This window comes from Condylostylus longicornis, unplaced genomic scaffold (assembly GCF_029603195.1).
Source record: "Condylostylus longicornis isolate FDR11 unplaced genomic scaffold, ASM2960319v2 ptg000010l, whole genome shotgun sequence".
In the NCBI taxonomy this organism is placed as follows: Eukaryota; Metazoa; Arthropoda; class Insecta; order Diptera; family Dolichopodidae; genus Condylostylus; species Condylostylus longicornis.
Window position 1 is genome coordinate 17616824 of NW_026577979.1, and position 19486 is coordinate 17636309.

At 23.4% G+C, this 19486-nt stretch overlaps 2 protein-coding genes across 8 annotated transcripts in view; one reads left to right on the forward strand and one right to left on the reverse strand.

Annotated features, from left to right (window-relative positions):
• The first annotated feature begins 273 nt into the window (after positions 1–273).
• On the forward strand, positions 274–10236 carry LOC129619157 (homeobox protein 2). 4 transcript variants are annotated; one of them, XM_055534257.1, is made up of 5 exons: positions 306–613; positions 5186–5347; positions 7778–8366; positions 9027–9415; positions 9991–10236. In XM_055534257.1, exons 2-5 carry the CDS (start codon positions 5304–5306, stop codon positions 10169–10171), a joined length of 1203 nt encoding a protein of 400 aa, XP_055390232.1. In that variant the 5' UTR covers positions 306–613; positions 5186–5303; the 3' UTR covers positions 10172–10236. The 4 variants fall into 4 exon arrangements, with proteins under 4 accessions (XP_055390235.1, XP_055390232.1, XP_055390233.1 ...); XM_055534258.1 differs by having other exon boundaries at positions 306–467; XM_055534260.1 differs by lacking the exon at positions 5186–5347 and having other exon boundaries at positions 274–408.
• A 704-nt stretch (positions 10237–10940) lies between these two features.
• LOC129619147 (Ca(2+)/calmodulin-responsive adenylate cyclase) overlaps positions 10941–19486 on the reverse strand; it is a 137889-nt gene continuing 129343 nt past the window's right edge. For 2 of the 4 annotated variants that reach the window (XM_055534242.1, XM_055534244.1), the window contains 8 exons: positions 18736–18897; positions 18162–18246; positions 17900–18034; positions 17496–17670; positions 16546–17371; positions 14040–15112; positions 13402–13979; positions 10941–13340 (listed from right to left, as the gene is read on the reverse strand). In XM_055534242.1, coding sequence (XP_055390217.1) covers positions 13054–13340; positions 13402–13979; positions 14040–15112; positions 16546–17371; positions 17496–17670; positions 17900–18034; positions 18162–18246; positions 18736–18897 — 3321 coding nt within the window. In that variant the 3' untranslated portion in view covers positions 10941–13053. The remainder of the gene's footprint in view (positions 13341–13401; positions 13980–14039; positions 15113–16545; positions 17372–17495; positions 17671–17899; positions 18035–18161; positions 18247–18735; positions 18898–19486) is intronic. The other 2 variants (XM_055534245.1, XM_055534243.1) reach the window with 2 other exon arrangements.

The window sequence follows — 19486 nt, forward strand, 5'->3', positions numbered from 1 at the left end:
GTGAAAATAAAATAATAATAAATATTTTAACTTTATTGAAATTTAAATAACAAAATTTGCTCTCCTAAATATAATTTCATTTACATTTTTTTTAATACTATTGGTAACACTGTCTATAGTGTATTATTTCAATATCAAAATAAAACAAAAAACAACAACAAAACAAAATTTAGACATTTTCATCTAATGTGATCTTCAAGTTGTCACCGCATTCTTCTTTAGTCCTCTGTATAAGAAACTTTATTTATTTTCTTGTTATTCTCTTTACTATACTTACAAGTTTATAATTAGAGGAAAAAAAGAAAAATATTTAAAATTTTTAATTGTGTCATACATACATACATGAATAATATAAATATGTATAATATGTGGGCGACAATATATAAGTGAAATGTGCTTTCATACATGGTATATTCAAATATTAAAGAAAATATAAAAAAAAAATTAATTTTTTTTTTTCATTTATGGTAAAATTTTACAAGATTAATTATAAATATTTTTTAAATATATAAATAAATATAAATTAACAAAATAACGGTGTACTAATTAAAAAAAAAACTATACAAATATAATTGAATTTTTTTTTTAATTTTTGATAATTTTTAATTCTAAGGTAATTTTAATATTAAAAATACATTTTTTTTTTAAATTAATTATGTTATTATTTTTTTAAGTACAAAAATGGAATATTTTTTTAAAAAATCAATAAATTAATTAAAGATTTATGTGAGGAGAGAATAAATTGTGCTTAGTGTGCATTTAATTTTTTCGTATCGCCCATAACAGATTTTTGATGTTTTTTTTAATGTTTTTTCGACACGAGTAATTATTGCGTAATAAAAAAATTTTCTTTTTTCTACATGTTACATTAAATTTTAACCACTGCTAAAATTTAATTACATGAAATTTTTAGCAATGTTAAATAAAATTTTAATTAAACTCTATTTAATAATAATTTAACTGTTATACGGCATTAAATTTTTTAATATATGTTTTTTTTATTGAAATACAATGTCATATAGTTTTTTTTTTCAATTTTTTTTTTTTTATAAAACATGTAATTCTATATTATAAAATTGTGAGAAAAGGACAGGAAAAATAAAAAAGAAACTAAAAAACATTAATTTCACCTCGAGATAATTTTGTTTGGTAAAAATATGATAAGGGCTGCCATTTTGTTCTAAATATAATAAAGTTATTACTTAATATTTTCCCCTCTATATTTTCGTATATATTTCATCTTATTTTATGAATAAACATATAAGAGTTCCTTGTATTTAATGAAGTTAATTAAAAAAATATTTTTTAGTACAATTTACTTAATATTTTTATTTAATTTTACCTATATACATATTTACTATCAACAACCGCATTAATAATTTAATATAATATATAGATAAAATATTGATTTTTGATTAGCATTAATTTTTTATTAAAACATTATTAAAAAAACATGGAATTCATCTTATATACCAAATATTAAAAATTTTAAATTTTAAATAAAATTTACGTCAGAACGGTATCAATACTTTATAAGTTATATTCAAACTTATGAACGTTGCATTTATTAATTTTCTCAGTTAATTAGATATTTGAAAAATACGTAATGTATTGCATAATTAAATTTAATCTGTAAGGCATATTACGAATCTGACTATCTATGCAACATAAAATTTATCTAATATATTTTCGATTATAGATTAACATAATTTTTTTTTGTTAATTAGAATTCCTATTTGGTTTAATACAGTAGAATTTTTAATAGGCTGCATCTGGACAACCACATTATATCACTCGAAATATCCTTTTCGTATAAATAACTAACATACATTTAGGCGCGTGCATTTTAAAAGCATTAAACACGGCTATTATTCTAATTGGTACAATATACAAAGCACATTTACGACAATAACGAAAAAACCTAAATGAAAAGAAAATTGTTTATATTCTTGAGAGTGGCACGAACCTTTATCAATATTTAACAATTTTTCATATAATAATTTAAAATTATGTTTCAAGTTTAACTAAATACAAACTTAATTTTAAAGTCATTTTAACTACATAAATATTTTCATAAAATCTTAAAAAATTTTAACACATTGGAAATTCAGGAAGTTTTAACATACTATCTCTTATAATAAATTATATTTTTTATTTCATAGATGGCAATTCTAGAACAAATAGTCATTCTTCTTTTTTTTTTGTTTTATTTATCTTTGGCTGTTTATAAAATATTTTTAATACTATTTAGTATATAGGTATTTTATATTTTTATTATGTACTTAGTCATTTACGTTATTCTTTTCGTATATTTAAGAGTTTGTTGAATTTTCCCACGATTTTCTCTTTACTATTTGAAGGTTGTAGTTTATTCCTTGGAGGTTGTAGTCAATTTTGAATTAATTTTTTCTTGAATAATTTTCTGATAAATTTTGAATATTAATTTTTATCTTTAATTTTTTTATGTTACCACAATATTCGAATTGTTTTTATTTTACTGATGGGATGCGAAATTATTTTTTAATTTATATCAGAAAAATAAAAGAAAATGTAATAATTAAAATGAATTCGCCCAGCTCAGAGCACTAATAATGTGACTGCCTATATGGAAAATCAAAAATATTAAATTTATACAAGTTTAAATTTTAAGGGGCACTTACATACATATAGTATTATGATGTATTTTTTAAACAATTTTGTAAACGAGACAAAACATGGTTTTTTAATTTGTTTTAAGTTAACAGAAATAATATTTTTTTTTTTAGAAAATTTTAAAATTAAACATACACATAAATATAAAATATACATACAATACTGAAAGAATCGGTAATTCATTACATTCTTTACAATAATAAACTTATTGATATTCCCATTAGCGTGTTCGAATTAAATGAGAATTGCGTAAAAATTTTCTTTCATAAGAAAATCTAAATGTAGTAAATTTCCAAAATGATTGCTTTTGACTAATTGAAAAATTAAAAAAATTTAAATTTAATTACAAATTTTATATTTACTTTTGACAATCAATTTTTGACAGTTAATGTTTGACCGCTTTGTATAGAAAATCACAAAATAATGTTTGAAGAAAATCTTAGTTCAATTTATTCTCTGTGTTACCGTTGTGTGAATTACTACATTAATTAATAATAAATTTTTTTTAAATTTCTCTCAAATGCAACAAGTTCTATTATTTTAAAATATACGAGAATAATCGAAATATACACACATACATAGGTATGTATGTATTTCCTTTTTTTTTCTCTCATTTGGCCCAAATTTTTAAAAGATTCTTATTTTATTTTTATTATATTATATATACATATTTAAAAAAAAGAAAATTACAAATGAAAACAAAGAGAAATACCCACTTATTTATGTACATATGTTTTTTTCATTTTATATTTTATTTTTCACTTTATAGTACAAAAATTTTTATATAAGAAAACATGAAAAACTTTATCCCATGTTTTTTGAACATGAGTTTTTCTTTATATGTATATGTATGTACGAGTATGTATATAATAGATACATATATTTAAAATATTTTTACTTATTTTTCTATTTTTGTAAATTTTGTTTTTAATACATATTATAATTTAATATAATTATATGTAGATAAATTTAAATTTTTGTTTAGGAACGAGTAGAATACATAGATATTTTAGAGGCTCAATTATTTTTTTACTATACTTCTGTTAGAAAATTGAAAAGAAAAATAGAAAAAGACAAAAACATAACAATCGACACAAATTATTAGTGGTGTGCGGATATAGTTTTCAGTTTTTCACGATTTTATTTTTAGTATGATCGTATCAAAATTTCATGTTTTTTTATTGTATATTTAATTTTTGTTCTAGTTATCATTCATTTAAATATTTTCTTTTTATTTCAAAATATACATATAATTATTATATGAATTTATATACATACATTGTTGTTTCAGTACAAACCAATTCATTTATAAATTTGAAGCAAAAATAAAAAAAAAATAAAAAAATTATTAATTATTTATAAAACATTAAAAGACCTGTGAAAATATTATAGAAATAGACGCGATATAACAACGATTAATAAATAAAGCAAAAAAAAAAAAAAATCATAAAAATATGCTCCAAATATTATAAAATATTAAATATAAGAATGTTTGGTGATTATAAATTTAAATTATAAACATATTTACATAGGAATTATTAGCAATGTAATTTATTGTGTCAAATTAAGTCAATTGTTAAAATAATTCCTATTATAATTTAAATTTCTTCTTGTGGATGTGCAATATAATTACATGAATAAAATATATAATTGAAATTAACTGGTCTCAAAATTTCTCTGACTTCACAATTACAATAGTACCAATAGTAACAAACAGTAATTAAAACAAATTTTAGCTTCCGAATTATAATTGTAGAATTTTGTTGTAATAGTGTAGTATTATATAAAATAAAATAATATTACAATCCATGGTGTATGAATTAATGTTTGTGTAATGATCATTCACTTGTACATAAATGTATTTTGCATATAAATATGTGCACAGGGTGATTCAGTAATGATAACAATATTATTTTTTAATTCTTTTAAAAACATTTCGGTTTAAGCTCCAATCAGCTTTCTTAAACGGAAATTATAAACAAAACCGTATTTGAAGTACATGATATATCGAAACCATCGATTCTTAATAACAATTTCCAGATTATATTTTAAAAAGAAGAAATTTTCGAAATAATTTTTTAAATAACATAAAGCCTCATCCATAACTATCACACAAGTTGCAAAATTTTTTAGTTATTTACCTGAAGTTCTACAAAATGTGGCTGTCTTATTTAATATTACAATTATGTATGAAAATCATACCGTTTAAACCTTTACGTTGAACATTAAAATTTTCCATGGATTATTTACAGAATGTTAAGTAAAATGCTAAATGTTAGAATGTTAAATGTTAGAATGTTAGTATGTTACGTATGTTTAATATAGAAATGTGAAATAAGTAATTTTTTTTATTTGTTTGAGTGTAAGAGATAACCATAATGGCTTCAAATTGTTCTTGTTTTTATTTTAATTTTTATTTTTACTCTTAAATTCTTTACAAAAAAAAAAGTATTTAAATCATTACAAAATTCTTTAATTTTTTCTTTTGTTTTCTACATTTTTTCTTCCTTTTTATTTTTTTTTTTATTTTTAGTTTTCCATAATTTTTAAAAAAATAGCAAAAAAAAAATCTATAATTCAAAATATAAAATAGAAAAATTTTTTTATACTACACGGTTTAAAAGACCAAAGCAATAATTAATTGTGATAATATGGAAAAGCCAAGTCGTCCTGTTAGAAATCGAAAACAGAGTAGGTTAGTACTCGATTTAGTCAGCTTGTATAAACCAATTTTAAAGAATAAAACTAATAAAATCTTAAGAATCCTAAGTAATCGTTTTGTTTGGATATTAAAAAACACAAGAAAAATGTTTTATGTTTTATTTAAATTTACTTTAATATTTATTATGTTTTTTTTTATTTTGGTTTTTTCTTTTTCAGTTTTATTCTAGAAGATCTCAGTGATGGAACTTAAGTTATTTCAATGTCAAACATTTTATTAAACTTTCAATTTTTTTTTGTCATATTTCAATTTATAAATATTTGCTTCTAAGGTTACTCAAGATAATAAATTTAAATGAAATAAAAATTGAAATTTCTCACAAAAAAAAATTTTAAATAAATTTAATTTATAAAACTAGACTTTTGGTTGAAAAACATGAATATTTTCTATTAAAGAAATGGTTAAAAGTCTAAAATTCTATTTGTTCTACATAATTTTTTAAGTATTTATGCAAGACAATTCGACATCACATAATTTGTTCTGTAAATTCAAAATATTTGGAGACATTTATAGATATTGGATGAAATACAATTTTCGGTTTTGACCAACTAAATTTAGACAATGTATTAATATTACATAGATTTTAGAATTTGAAAATACAAGCATTATGTGATCAAATTGAAAAACTCAATCGAAATGTAAATAAAATATGCTTATAAAAAATTATTACATTTTTAAAGGCAACCGCGAGAATTGTTTAATTGAAATCAAAAAAAAATTCGTAAAAATAAACTTTTTAATTCCTCAACGTAGGTCTACCACATTTAAAAAGTAATTTTATGATTAATTTACATAGCACTCTTTAAATTCCTAAATGTATGCAATAATATCAAGCTCGCTGACAATAATTATAGATTATCGAGGGAGTTTCGAATAAGGTGGCAAATAATTTCCAAATAGTTAAATAGTTAAACACTCCTTTAGCGATCTATAGCCTGTTGAAAAAAAAGGTACCAGATTTTTGCTGTATATAAATAAATGCTTATGACTTCGGTACCTTACCGCATAGAACAACAATCGAAAGATTGCTTTACAGACGATTAATTGATCTTTATTTTCGGCCTTAAAATCAATTTGATTTGATCTACAGTTTTCGAGATAAAGCTTGTTAAAGTCAGAATTTTTGTTTTTTTTTTAAAGTATTTCGAAAAACTTGAAATTTTGTCGAAAGCTTTTTTTTTGTTTTTTCGATGAGAAATAAAAGTTAACTTACATAACATTTTCGTCTATTTCTCATAATTTTATCAGTAAAATGTGTTAAATGTGTTTAATAAACAAGCGAAAAACGCATAGTTCATGCATATGTAGGCACACAATTTTTTGCTGGAAATTCATCAATAAATCATCCGTAAAATTGCTTGCCACCTTAAGCGAAACACCCTAAATGTTTACATATCGCTTAAATTTATTGTTGCCGACAATTTTTAGGCTAGAGAAATTGTGTTTTCTTTTCATAAACAAGAAATGTTTTAAAATTTTTTTTTGTATAAACTCAGAAATCTCATAATTTAAGTTATGTCAGGGTTGCAGCAAACGAACGATATGTACATGCGTCTTTTTTTAAAATATATAAATTTTGACACATAATAAACGTTGACAATTAAATCAAATATAGTAAATTTTCTACACAAAATATTTTTAAGTTCCATTACTGATTTTATTTTTTATTAGAATTAAAAATTTTTCTTTTTGCATTATTTTGTTTTGATTTCTTTATTTGTGAAAATTTTATTCATTTTTTTGCTTTTTATTTTTACTTTTAATAAAATTTTTTGTAATGTGAGTTTTTGGCCTCCATTATTTTTTTTTTACAGGCACAATAATAATATACTAAATGCTAATTACGGTTTTTTATAGTTTTGCATGAAATCTTGTATGTTTTTCTCGGTGCAATACCATCAGTTAGAGTTACATAAGTTGATACTAAGTCATTTTAGATTTTAGAGTAACATAAAAGTGCCCCAATAACCAGTGTGTGTCAAATAATTTGGGGATGTCAGATGTTGGAAACTTTCAAATAAACATCTTCATTAATTTAATGTTTTCTCTTTGATATACAGTTAATAAAATTATTTTAAGAAATTTTCGCAAGCTTACTCCAATTAAGTTAAGCTCCTATAATTTATTATTTAATAAATTTGTTAAGTATAATATTTTTTTCTAAATATCATTGTAATTAAAAATTTTTAAGAGTGCTGTTTTTTTTGAATAAAATAAATATAAAAGCATAAAAATTTTAAATTTGTTTTTGTTTTCATAAAAAAATACTTACGTTGACATTTAAATATAATTCTTCGTAATATTAATGACTTTTGTTTTTATTGAAGTTTTTTTATTTATAACACACAATTTCTTGACAAAAATTCATTTTGTTTTTATTTAATTTATTTATTTTGTTTTTAGACGAATTTGGCCAACTGGTGATATTACACACCGTCCAGTTAAGCGTTTATTTACCCCAGATATTAAAAAAATGTTAAAAGAATGGTTAATAAGACGTCGTGATAATCCATATCCGAGTCGTGATGAAAAAAAAGCATTAGCATATGAAACTGGTTTAACATATACACAAATATGTAACTGGTTTGCTAATTGGCGGCGTAAATTAAAAAATTCTGGCAAAGAACCTGTACGACGTTCATGGGGTAATTTAATTAAAAATTATAATACAAGTGCTAAAGGTAATGTTGAACAATTTAGTATAAGTTCAAATGATAGTATATGGGGTGAAGAGGAGAATAATTCAAATAATTATATGAATGATGAAGGTGATGACGATGATGATGACGATGATGAGGATGAGGATGATGACAATATTGATTCAAATTATTCAAGTGATTCTTATGAACGTGAGATTAGCAATGGACACCAGCGTAAACATAAAAGCAAAAATTCATATGAAATTAATAATAATTATTTAGAGCAATACAATAGAGAACCATATTATCCGCCCGGTTATCATTTTATGAATCCGAATTATCAATATCAAAAGGTAAATTATTAATAAAATAATAAATTAAATGCAATAAATTCGCGGTTACTATGTAATTGTTGTTATAATGAAAGATTAGATATTATTTTTGGCAAAATTCCAAAATTTAACGTTTATGCAAATAATAACGATCATCAAAATGTTGTAATTTTGAACAAAAATATTTTACTCTAAGAGTATATGCGCAATTTTACTTACTACCTAAACCTTTTTTGACTGATCCTATTTATCATTTGAATTTATCGGTTCATTACCATTAACATTGTAAGAATTTTTTTTAGCACCAATTAACTAGAATTTGATTAATGAAATTTGTCGTTGGGTTTGAGTAACAAAATTTTGGAAAAAAAAATCTTAAATACATAGTTAAAAATTTAAACAATATTCTAATTTCAATTTTAAAACAAAATATTTTACTAGTGATATTTCAGAAAAATCATATAAGTAACTTAAAGTTGTTCACTAAATTTCTCTTGTACTCATAACAATATTTTGAATCTTATAATTGTAAGTAAGGGGCAAGACACACCGAAGGATTCTAATCGATTTAATTGTATAGTTTAATTAAAAAGTAACCTAAAATTTCTATACTATACATATATATCTAATTATGAAATTAAAAAATTAAAAAATATAAAGAAATTTATTTTTTTAAAACAGGAAACTAGTAATGGTTTAGAATTAAACCATAAAATTAATTTATTGACTGTAAATTCAACAAAAACTTTTGAAGATTCAGTTGCTGACAATCAGCTCAGTTTTTCCGTACAACAACATTCGCAAGATCAAGGACAACAACAGCATCAACAAACAACCCAACAATCATTCTCAACTAACACTAAATACAAACAACAAATGATGGAAAAATATTTAAAAGACACTAATAATTATAATAATAATGGTAATAATATAAATAACCAATCGTCGAGTCCAACAAGCTCTTCAACAAATATTTCTTCCTCTAGTCCAGAATTATCAAAATGGCTAGAAAGTGCCGCAAAATTTACACCAAATAAAAATAATTATATAGAATGGAATAGTAATCAAAGGTAATTTTCTTTTATTCATGCTCAAAGTCATATGTGAGACATAAACATTTATAGTATTTAATAATAGGGTTTTAGAAACATATGGGGTTTCGTAATTTTTAAAATATCTTAGGGAAAAGATAAAGCTGATCTCTTTAACTATTTATAGTGTTCATCGGTTTTTTTACGTCTTAAAGGTTTTATGAATCTTATGATTTGTTCTTAAAATGTAAACATTTGCTTCTCCTCTTGTATTAAATTAAATTAATTTGATCGAATGATCGAATATGATAAATTTAATCTTATAATTATTTCACATTACCCACGGTATATTCCTCAGCTAAACCAAATCAGATAAAAGCGCATTTTCAATGACATTGTATAATTTTGCCATTTATATGAATATAAAAAATAGCGTGTATTGTAGTAAAATGATGAAATTAAAAATTTCAGTGGTAGTAAGGTACGATTCGTACTCTTAGATTTGGAAACAAAAACAATTTTGTAAATTTTGGCGATTTACACTTTTTAAAGAAAAACTTTTTCTATAAAAAAAATTGTTTCAAAATTTAATTATAATTTTTATTTTATTTTAGGGGGAAAGGTGATAAAAAATTGCAGAAATATAATGAGAATGGCGTTGAATCCAATATTCATATTTATAGTACAATTCATCAAAAAGAAGAACTTGAAGCTGCTGAAGCTCTAACAAATTTAGCGTGTAATTATAGAATGAAAATGATGAATAATATTGAAAATCATATTATAAATTTTTAATTTAAATTTTACACAATTTGTGAAATTCTAGTCTTATTATTGTATTAAATACTTAAATATTTGCAAAAATATATTAAAATTTATTTTCTTTTTCAAATTGTGACTGAGTACGATATTGTAGCAATGCGATTGAAATGTGAACATAGGAATACCACTGCACATAAGTGTATGCGAACCATAATAATCTTGTAAAATCATGATAATCTTGTTAGTAAAATTTTCTCTTAGTTTCAAACTCAAACAAGGGTTTGCTAATATTTTAATCAAAATTACAACCAGAAATTTCGTCATATGCATTAATGCTAACATACTTTGCTTACATTTACTTTTGCACAGAAATGTAGAATTAATTCTCGTAAGTTAACTAACATTTGACAATATCTTAACATTAAAGAAGTTGTGTTTAATAATTTTTTTGATATTTTTTCTTAATAATAAATCAAATTACAAATGAAAATTTGATTGAGGTACACTGTAGAATATGAAGTTTTTCTTCCCTGTCTATTGAATTTACATAAATATATTATTAAAGAAATTCTAAACGTACACATAAAATAAAATATGAGACTTCTTTCGCATTTTACACTTGATTTTCGTATTCAGAGTGTCCCAGTACAAAAATTGTCTAGTTTCTTCTCTTGCCAATATTTTAAATAAATTAATTATAGTCTTTTTTTTTTTGAGAAATTATCTTTATTTTTAATGAGTTCTTTTTTTTGATATTTTTGTTTTTTTTTTTTTTTTTTAAATACATAATTAAAATATTTTTTTTTAACATTTTTTACCTTGTTTTATTAAATTTTTTTTTATTTTATTAAATAGGTGTTGCTTTCTTTTGAATTTTGAAAAAAGAATATTAAAAAAAAAGTTTTTTAGGATTTTTTTAAAGTTAGTTTAAAACTAACACAAAAATTAGTAAAGACATTTTTGTAAAAAATAATGTCGTAAATATTGTAGTGAAAAAAATAAAAATTCGTACTTACTCTTGACATAAAAATATTTTAAATATATACTAAAACACACACGTTTATTATACTGTACTCTAGTTTTAATTGAAACTTGCTTTCCATTTCCCAACGGCTTGTTTTTCTTATTTACCCAAATTTACATTTTTATCATTTTATTAGTATTACGGGCATATATTACGTGAGTATACTGGCAATTTGAATTGATATTTAAAATAAAATTTTTAAATGGAAAATTTAAAATATCGGATGGTGTTTTAAAAGGTCAATAATTTAGTAATCGAGAATTTTCAAGTGGTTATATCAAAAAAAAAAAATTATAAAAGCATATTTGATAAATTTTTGGGTAAATCTTCTTATTTAAGGTATGAAGATATGAAACAGAATTTACATTTTTTTTTGTATTTAAAAACTTAAAAAAATAAATAAATTGATATATAAACTAAGATGAAGTTGCTATTAATTACACTTCAATGTTTCATTTCTGTGCAATATTAATAATTTTACTTATGTAATTATAGTAATTTTACACGATTTTTATTTGTGATATAGGTATGTACTTTCAGTGTAAAAACTAATTGAAATAACAAATTTTATAATAGCAGAAAATGTTGAAATGTAAAAAATTTATAAAGTATATTCAAGTATAACAAATTAAGTTAATAGTATATTTCAAAAGGCTCGTTTTTTTAAACTTTTAATTGAATGTGATCAATATAACAGCCGCATTTAAGATTCTTTAATGGAAGGACTATTCTAGGTTTTTACTTTCTAATTGATTTTGTCTGTTATACTTTTACTATAGCTATTAATATTTAATTATCGAAATATTTTTTTAAAAATGACAAGCAAAGATATTCGTTATACGAACAAATTTTCCTCAAAAACTAAAATTAATAATTTACTTTTGTAAATCTAGGAAATAAGATTGAAAAACCAGGCAAATATTCTATAAATTTTCTATACGAAAATTGACCCTAGTAAGTATATTTTAGTTTAGTTAGCATTTTTTAGTTGTGTGTGAATTTTTTCAAAATTTGGAATATTAATTAAATTACATAAATTATGTCAAGTACAAATATCTAATGCCAATTTAATTATTTTCCTCAATTTTTATTAAAAAAAAAAAACATTTTATTTTTTTTTTATAAAATTACATTGTATAATCAATTAAAAAAAAAACTTAATAAATAATTTCTTTTATAGTACACCATTAATTACAATAATAAAAAAATTATATTTTTTTTTCTTTTTGAAATTACCTTAAAGTACCAACATTTAAAAATAAAAAATGGGCGCTAACTATTATTATTTTTAATATATAAGTAGAAATTAATACATTTTTCCTTTTTGTTTTTAAGTATTTTAATTTAACTTTATGCTTACATTAGGATTAAAAAAATATTTAATTTCACCAATTTTTCTGTTATAGTAAATTTTTACAACATTTTGAAAAATTTTTTAAAGAAAAACAAAAAAACTCGTTGGAATTGCGACTGAAACCACATTTATTAACTTTATGTTTTTACAGGTTCATATTAACTAAAAATTCATTAATTTATTTAATTTTTTTAAGATGTTATGAAATTATATAATTTTAATCAAAATGTAAACATTTAATTTTGTTTATATTGTTATATTTAAATTGTAAATTGTAATTTTTGTTTACTTAAAGTTGCTCTTGTTATTTTTAAGTCACATGTTAAATTTTCAGTATGTATTTAATTGTGTTTTCTTTCATTATCATTTATACTTAAATTTATTTATTTTAATTTTTATATATATATATATGTATATTTTATAATATTTTACAATTTTATTCACAATAGTTTAAGTAATTTTGCAAAATTGATTTTCTCATATTATTATTTATTTTATTTTCATTTTTTTAATTTTCCAATATTTTATGTTTATATCTTAACTTGGTGGACCAAATTTACTTGTAATTTTATGAGAAACATTCACAATAGCCATTTCATGCTTAGAATCTAATTCACAATCGTACAGACCACTTAAAGAATCTAAACTTAATAAACGTGAACTAGCACGACTCGATATTGATGTATCATCAACATCTGGAGCATTATAGAGAGAATTAACATCAGAGAGAGCACCTTCAGCATCCGTTAGACCAGCCTCATTTAAAAGTGATATATTTTCAAGACCCGGTTCATCAGTAATATAACCAGTTGATTCAGCACCACCTACCAAATTTAAAGTTATTATTAATTTTGTATTATAATAAAAATAATACAAGTTAATTACCAGTAGCTTCTTCCCTACAATCATCATCAGACCATTCTGATTGACTTTCAACTGGATTTGAATCCATCGATTGATGATGGTGTCCAGCACCGAATTTTAATTCATCATTTATCACATTATCATCATGTCTATCATTTAAATGTAAACGATTTTTTTCTTCATTGCCATCATCTTCATCATCTTCACCATCATCATCAGCGTCACCATCTGTTGTTGTGCCACCACCACCCACAACACCATCATCATTACTACCTAATCTATGTTTACGATCTCTACCAGCTTCATCATCTTCATCAAATTCAACATCATCTAAATTATCTTCAGTATCATCACGTTCTCCATTAACGTCTAAACTTTCACGACTATTTTCGCATTCACTGGATTGGCAGCGTCTCAAACGATTCCCACTTTCATCTATATGATGTTGACGATGATGATGACGATGATGATGCTGATGATGATATTGATTATGATCTTTGGTATTTGATTTGTTTGTAGCGGCTAGGTCAAGCATTTGTAAACTCATTGGATTTCGATTTTCGTGTAGTATTTCACATGATTCGGTATCGGATGTTTGCCTGTAATTAATGTAAATGCAAAAATTATTTATAATAGTTTAAGAATCGACTTTCACTTACATTTGGCTTGATTCTGAAGGATTCTTATTTCTAGTTATTTCTTTGATTGCTTCTAATCCAACCGGATGTTTAGCAATCATAAAGCTTGTACTAATGGCCATTTTTGAACCTTTATCAATCGATTCTAATTCATATTTATTAGTCTTATTATTATTATTGGATCCTAACATATTATTGCTACTTGTATAACTTAATTCTATATTATTTCGACTATTCATTTGCTGCTGCTGTTGCTGTTGTAATTGTTGTGCTATATGACCATTTGATGAACTATTATTAAAGTGATTTCGACTTGACTCATTTAAAAGTCTTTGAATTTCTCGTTCAAATGGCGATTTCGCTGCTAATTGACTACTTCCATTACCACTATTAGCACCATTACCATGTCCAATAGCATTTATAATTCCCATAGCACCATTACTACAGTTACCACCATTACCTCCACCATTCAGTCTGTCATGATGATATTCAAAACTATTGCATGAATCACCTTTATTATGTGTTGTTGCCGTTTGACCTTGGCTTTCTGTTGTTGAACTGGCTTCAAAGTCTTTTAAATTTGATATGTCACCAGGGCTTAATTTTGGTGATGTAGGATCAACTTGAATATCACATGGATATAACCATTGTAACGGGTTTATGTTTTTGGTTAATGGTCCGCCCATTAATCGAGGAGAGTTATCATCTTCACCTTCACCTTCAGTTGTTTTTGAATAACTTTCATCTGATGAACTCATACTTGGCGAATGGGCACGTGAACTTAAATCATCAGTCGATGACATTTCACGAGTTTCTTCAATATCTGGTGGCAATTTTGGTAATGGTTTCATATAGCTTCGAAGAACTGGTGTATTGCTACGAATATTTGAGCTCTGAATCATGTGTGGTTGTTGTTGCTGCTGGAGTTGCTGTAGAATTAGTTTTTGTGGCATTTGTGTAGGAATTTGTTGTGGATATTGCGGTAATTGTTCTTGATGTTGGATGTGCTGCTGCTGTAATAATGGCATTGGTGATGATGAACATGTATAACGAGGTGGTTCATATTTTGGTGGATTTTGTTGACGTGGTATTATCTTTTGTTTTTTGTATATTTTTTATTGTATTTTTTTGTTTTAAATCAACCGTGATTAGATTTACATGTAAATACATAATATAAACATGCAATACATAGAACACATAGTAGTTTTTAAAATAAAAGAAAGAAAAAACAAAACAAAATTAGTTATATTATGGTTCGTGAAGATAGTGTTATATACAAGTTCAAATTAAAAACTAATTTTCTTGAAGTTATTTAGTAAATAGGTGAGGATGACCGTAAAAAATAGTTTAAAATAAAATGTGAATTTAAATTATAAGGTTACCAAAGGTTTTCTGTATTTTTATAACATTTTATAATTTTTACAATTGACTGGCAGCAGAGTAGTTCCAAAGTAATGCAAGAGATACAAAGAAAATACAAAAAGGGTGCATAATTTGTAGTATATAAAAAAATAAGAAACGTTTCTGAAGAATAATGTAAATACTGAAAAATAAATTTACGTTTACGATTTTTCAAGTAAACAACAATGATTTACTACACCATTAAAAATTTTCTAAAACTACCGTATTTAATTCTATTTAATTGTTGCATAAGAAATCATCTTACGATTTTTTAAATTATAAATTAAAGGGCAACGTTTGGTGTAAAATTTGTTTTAAATTTTTGACATTTCAAACACCTATCGGTCCTTAAAAAGGAAATTAAGATTGTTTTATTAGCTATAATCCCTTCAAATAATAATTATTGAAATATTTTATTGTATGTTTAGGAGTAAAGAATATTTTTTTAGTATAACAATTAAATGGTGCGTACTATAAACATTCTAATTTATTTACAAAACTTATTAAAATATAAGGGACTAGAATGATTATTTGATGGCCCTTTTATCAAATGTTTAAAATATTTGTAATATTATGAATTTTTATGCAAAAGTATTTTTGAAAAAATAAAAGTTTAATTACAGTAATTTAGAAGAAATTACCAGAAACGCAATAAGTTGTTAAAAATTGATTGAATTATACATATTAATTTTAAATTTATAAATATTTTTTTAATATACACAAGCTCTTGTAGTTTTCGAGCAAATTTTTCTTAAACAGTTCTAAAATGCAATAGTCAGTTCTAACAAATAGAAAGATAATGATTTTTTAAATACTCTGGGTAAATTTAAAGCTTTCAGCTAAGGTATGACATTGTGTTCGATATATAGACCATAGTATCATAAATGTTTTAACAATTCTTTTACATACATTAAAAATTTTTAATGAGAGTGTGACATTCGTAATTGCCAATAATTATTAATAAACATTTTTAGTTACTTGTGTCATGCTACAATTACTCTTACAGTTATAGTTATTAATATTATGTACAATATATTTTATGAATGTGTAAGTATGTTTATGTTTGATTTAATGTTTAAATATTGTATTTTTCTTTAATATTTTGCTTTTATAATTTATTACTTACTTTTGCAATAGGGGCGGAATGCAATAATGGTTCGTTTTCACGGCATGAATTATAATTATTATTAAATTGATTTCTAATATTTAAATGTTCTCTTCTCATTAAATTATTATAATTTTCAATTTGTCCATAATTTTCTCTAATGTTATAGTTGTCACCATTAATAATACTAGGATTTTCTGTTATATTGAAATTTGATTTTGTTAATATAGCATTTGAGGCAATTAATTGTTGTTGTGGTGATAGAATGCCACCATTATTACCACTATTTAAATTTGCTGGTATCTGTGATGGAAAATTAATACCATTACTACCATTATTTGTGCTATTGTTGTAAATTAAATCTCTTTTATAATAATTTTGATTAGCTTCTCGATTCATTATTTCACGATTATTTAAATTTTGTTTATTATATTTGCAACGATCATCAATATATTGTTGTGGTTGTTGTTGCTGTTGATGGTGTTGTTTATTAAAAACATTATTTGAATTATCTACATAATTATAATTATCTTTTTTATTATTATAATTTTCGTTATTAATATTTGGTAAATAATTCTTTTCATTAAATTGTGATTGTTTTTGATAATATTCAGCTGGATGCATTTGATGTGATGTCTGTTGTATTTGAGGTGGTTGTTGTTGTGTAGTTGTTGTTTGCGGTTGTTGTTGCTGTTGTAAGTAATTATTTTGAAGATTCTGTGGTTGTTGTGATCTATTACCTAACATTGCATTACGTACTTCACCATTTAATGCATTATTTTGTTGTTCTATTAGAAAATATGTTATCATATCACCTTTTCCTTTAACTTTAATTTGGCCACGACATCTAGAGAAAGTGAATATATGTATGTATGTGATTATTTAAATCAACAATTCATTTTTATGTTTGTAATATACATGTATTATACATATATATGTAAATATATATGTAGATATTTTATAGTTTTTACCGAAATTCAAAATGAGATCCCTGCAAGCTATCAACAACTTCTTGTGTAACTTGAGTATAACCAGCTATTCCTGTAGAGTCCATACGACTTGCTACGTTAACAGTATTACCCCAAATATCATATTGTGGTTTTCTTGCACCTATAACACCAGCTACAACAGGACCAACATTAATCCCTATAGAAAATAAGAGAAGAATACAAGATTCTCTTTACATACGACTATGAAATTTATAGGGAAATATGTTTGAAAAAATTTACAATTATTTGATTTAAAAACATCAAATAATTTAATTTAAAAACAAGAAAACTTTTAACGTACTATTGTGTATAAATATTTATGTATACATATATTTCTTAAGTAATTAGTATTCTTTAACTAAAAAGAGTGCATCATTTTCACCTACCTATTCTTAATAAAAAGTTATTGTATGAATGATCATTAATTTCTTGTAAAGAAACTCGCATTGCCTTCACATATTCAATTAATGCGGTCATCTGACGTCTTATAGAGTTGTGATCATTCGGATTCATTTTATAATCTGAAAATATTAAAGAAAAAGATTCAAATTATTATAAATTATGTATAGCTACTCGTATTTAAAAATAAAATACAAAAGTAAACCTTAAATTGTACATGATTTGAATTTATTATTGTAATTTAAATACCTGGTATTAAACCTACAGCTGCCATATATGTGCTACCGACGGTTTTGATTTTATCTATTCCATGAAAACGTTCTTCTTTCAATAACTATAAATTAAATATAAAACATTAACATTGAATTAGTAAAAAAAGTAAAAGTAAATTAAAATTAATATTCCTAACTAATATTGTTATTGTAAATTTCGCACCCTTAGTTGAAAACTTTTGATTTTATTTTAAAATGTTAACTATGATTTTAAAATTTTCAAATCTTAAATTCAATATCTAGAATTAATTATTGTTTAAAATTATTCCGCCTCATTATCGATTAGTATTGTAATCGATTTCTTAAATAATCAACATTTTGACGTTTAACAAAATCATGTGTAGTCTTTCCGTTTTGATAATTTTATAGGAGAAAAACAAGTGTGGATTTATTTCCAGTTTTATTATAGATTGATTTTTGATACGAGGTAATAAAGGTTTAAGAGTGCGATATACATGTATATATAATTTCAATATAATACTCGTAAATAAATTAAACTGTAATGTTATAAAATTTTTGTTTTAAATTAACAAAATAAGTTAAAAAGTTACCTCATCAAAATCAGCGATTATTTCATTTAAAAGTCTTAAACATTCTAATCCTTGATCTGACCCATCTAATTCAGTATAAAATTCATGAAAATTTGGTACTGATGCAAATATAACACCAACTTTAGCATAACTTTGATGATATAATTCCTGTGATAGATTACCCTGAAATTATTAGCAAACCAGAATCTCATAAAAATTAATTTCTTTTGGGGGGAATGGGGCATCATAATCATTTCTGAACAACCACATTTAAATCCAAAACGTAAGAGAAAATCAATGCAACATTGAGTTTTTACATCAAAACGCTATATTATTTATACGTTCGCTATTTTTACATTGTAATTTTATTGTTGTTTCATTTTATTTTTATACAAGATGTTGTTATTTTTGTACAGCAAGCCGTGTGTGTGTTTTTTTTTCTTTGTGTATTTTTAAAATATAACTCCATTTTTGTGATCTTTTTGTGAACCTTTTTCAATGCTCAAAGTTTGAGTGATTTGTTTAACATAACAATGTATAAAATATTGTAAATGCAGATGCAAACTAACGTTGATAAATAGTGCACAATATCCAGAGTTAAAAATTTTACTCAAATCATATCGTAATTAGAAAATATTTTGCGAAAAAAAATTATTAATGATGTTATGTCATTTAAATTGACAAAAAATTTTTTAAAAAACAGAAATGATTGCCGTTTTTTTTAAAAAATGGGTATTGATGAAACATGATATTTTTATAGAAATTTTTATTT

What these genes read in the sequence shown, in the direction of transcription:
- LOC129619157 (XM_055534257.1), top strand. Translation starts at nt 5,304, where the DNA reads ATGGAAAAGCCAAGTCGTCCTGTTAGAAATCGAAAACAGAGTAG. An exon ending in AGAAATCGAAAACAGAGTAG is followed by an intron (nt 5,348 to 7,777) that starts GTTAGTACTCGA and finishes TTTTGTTTTTAG; the next exon opens with ACGAATTTGGCCAACTGGTG. An exon ending in GAATGGAATAGTAATCAAAG is followed by an intron (nt 9,416 to 9,990) that starts GTAATTTTCTTT and finishes ATTTTATTTTAG; the next exon opens with GGGGAAAGGTGATAAAAAAT.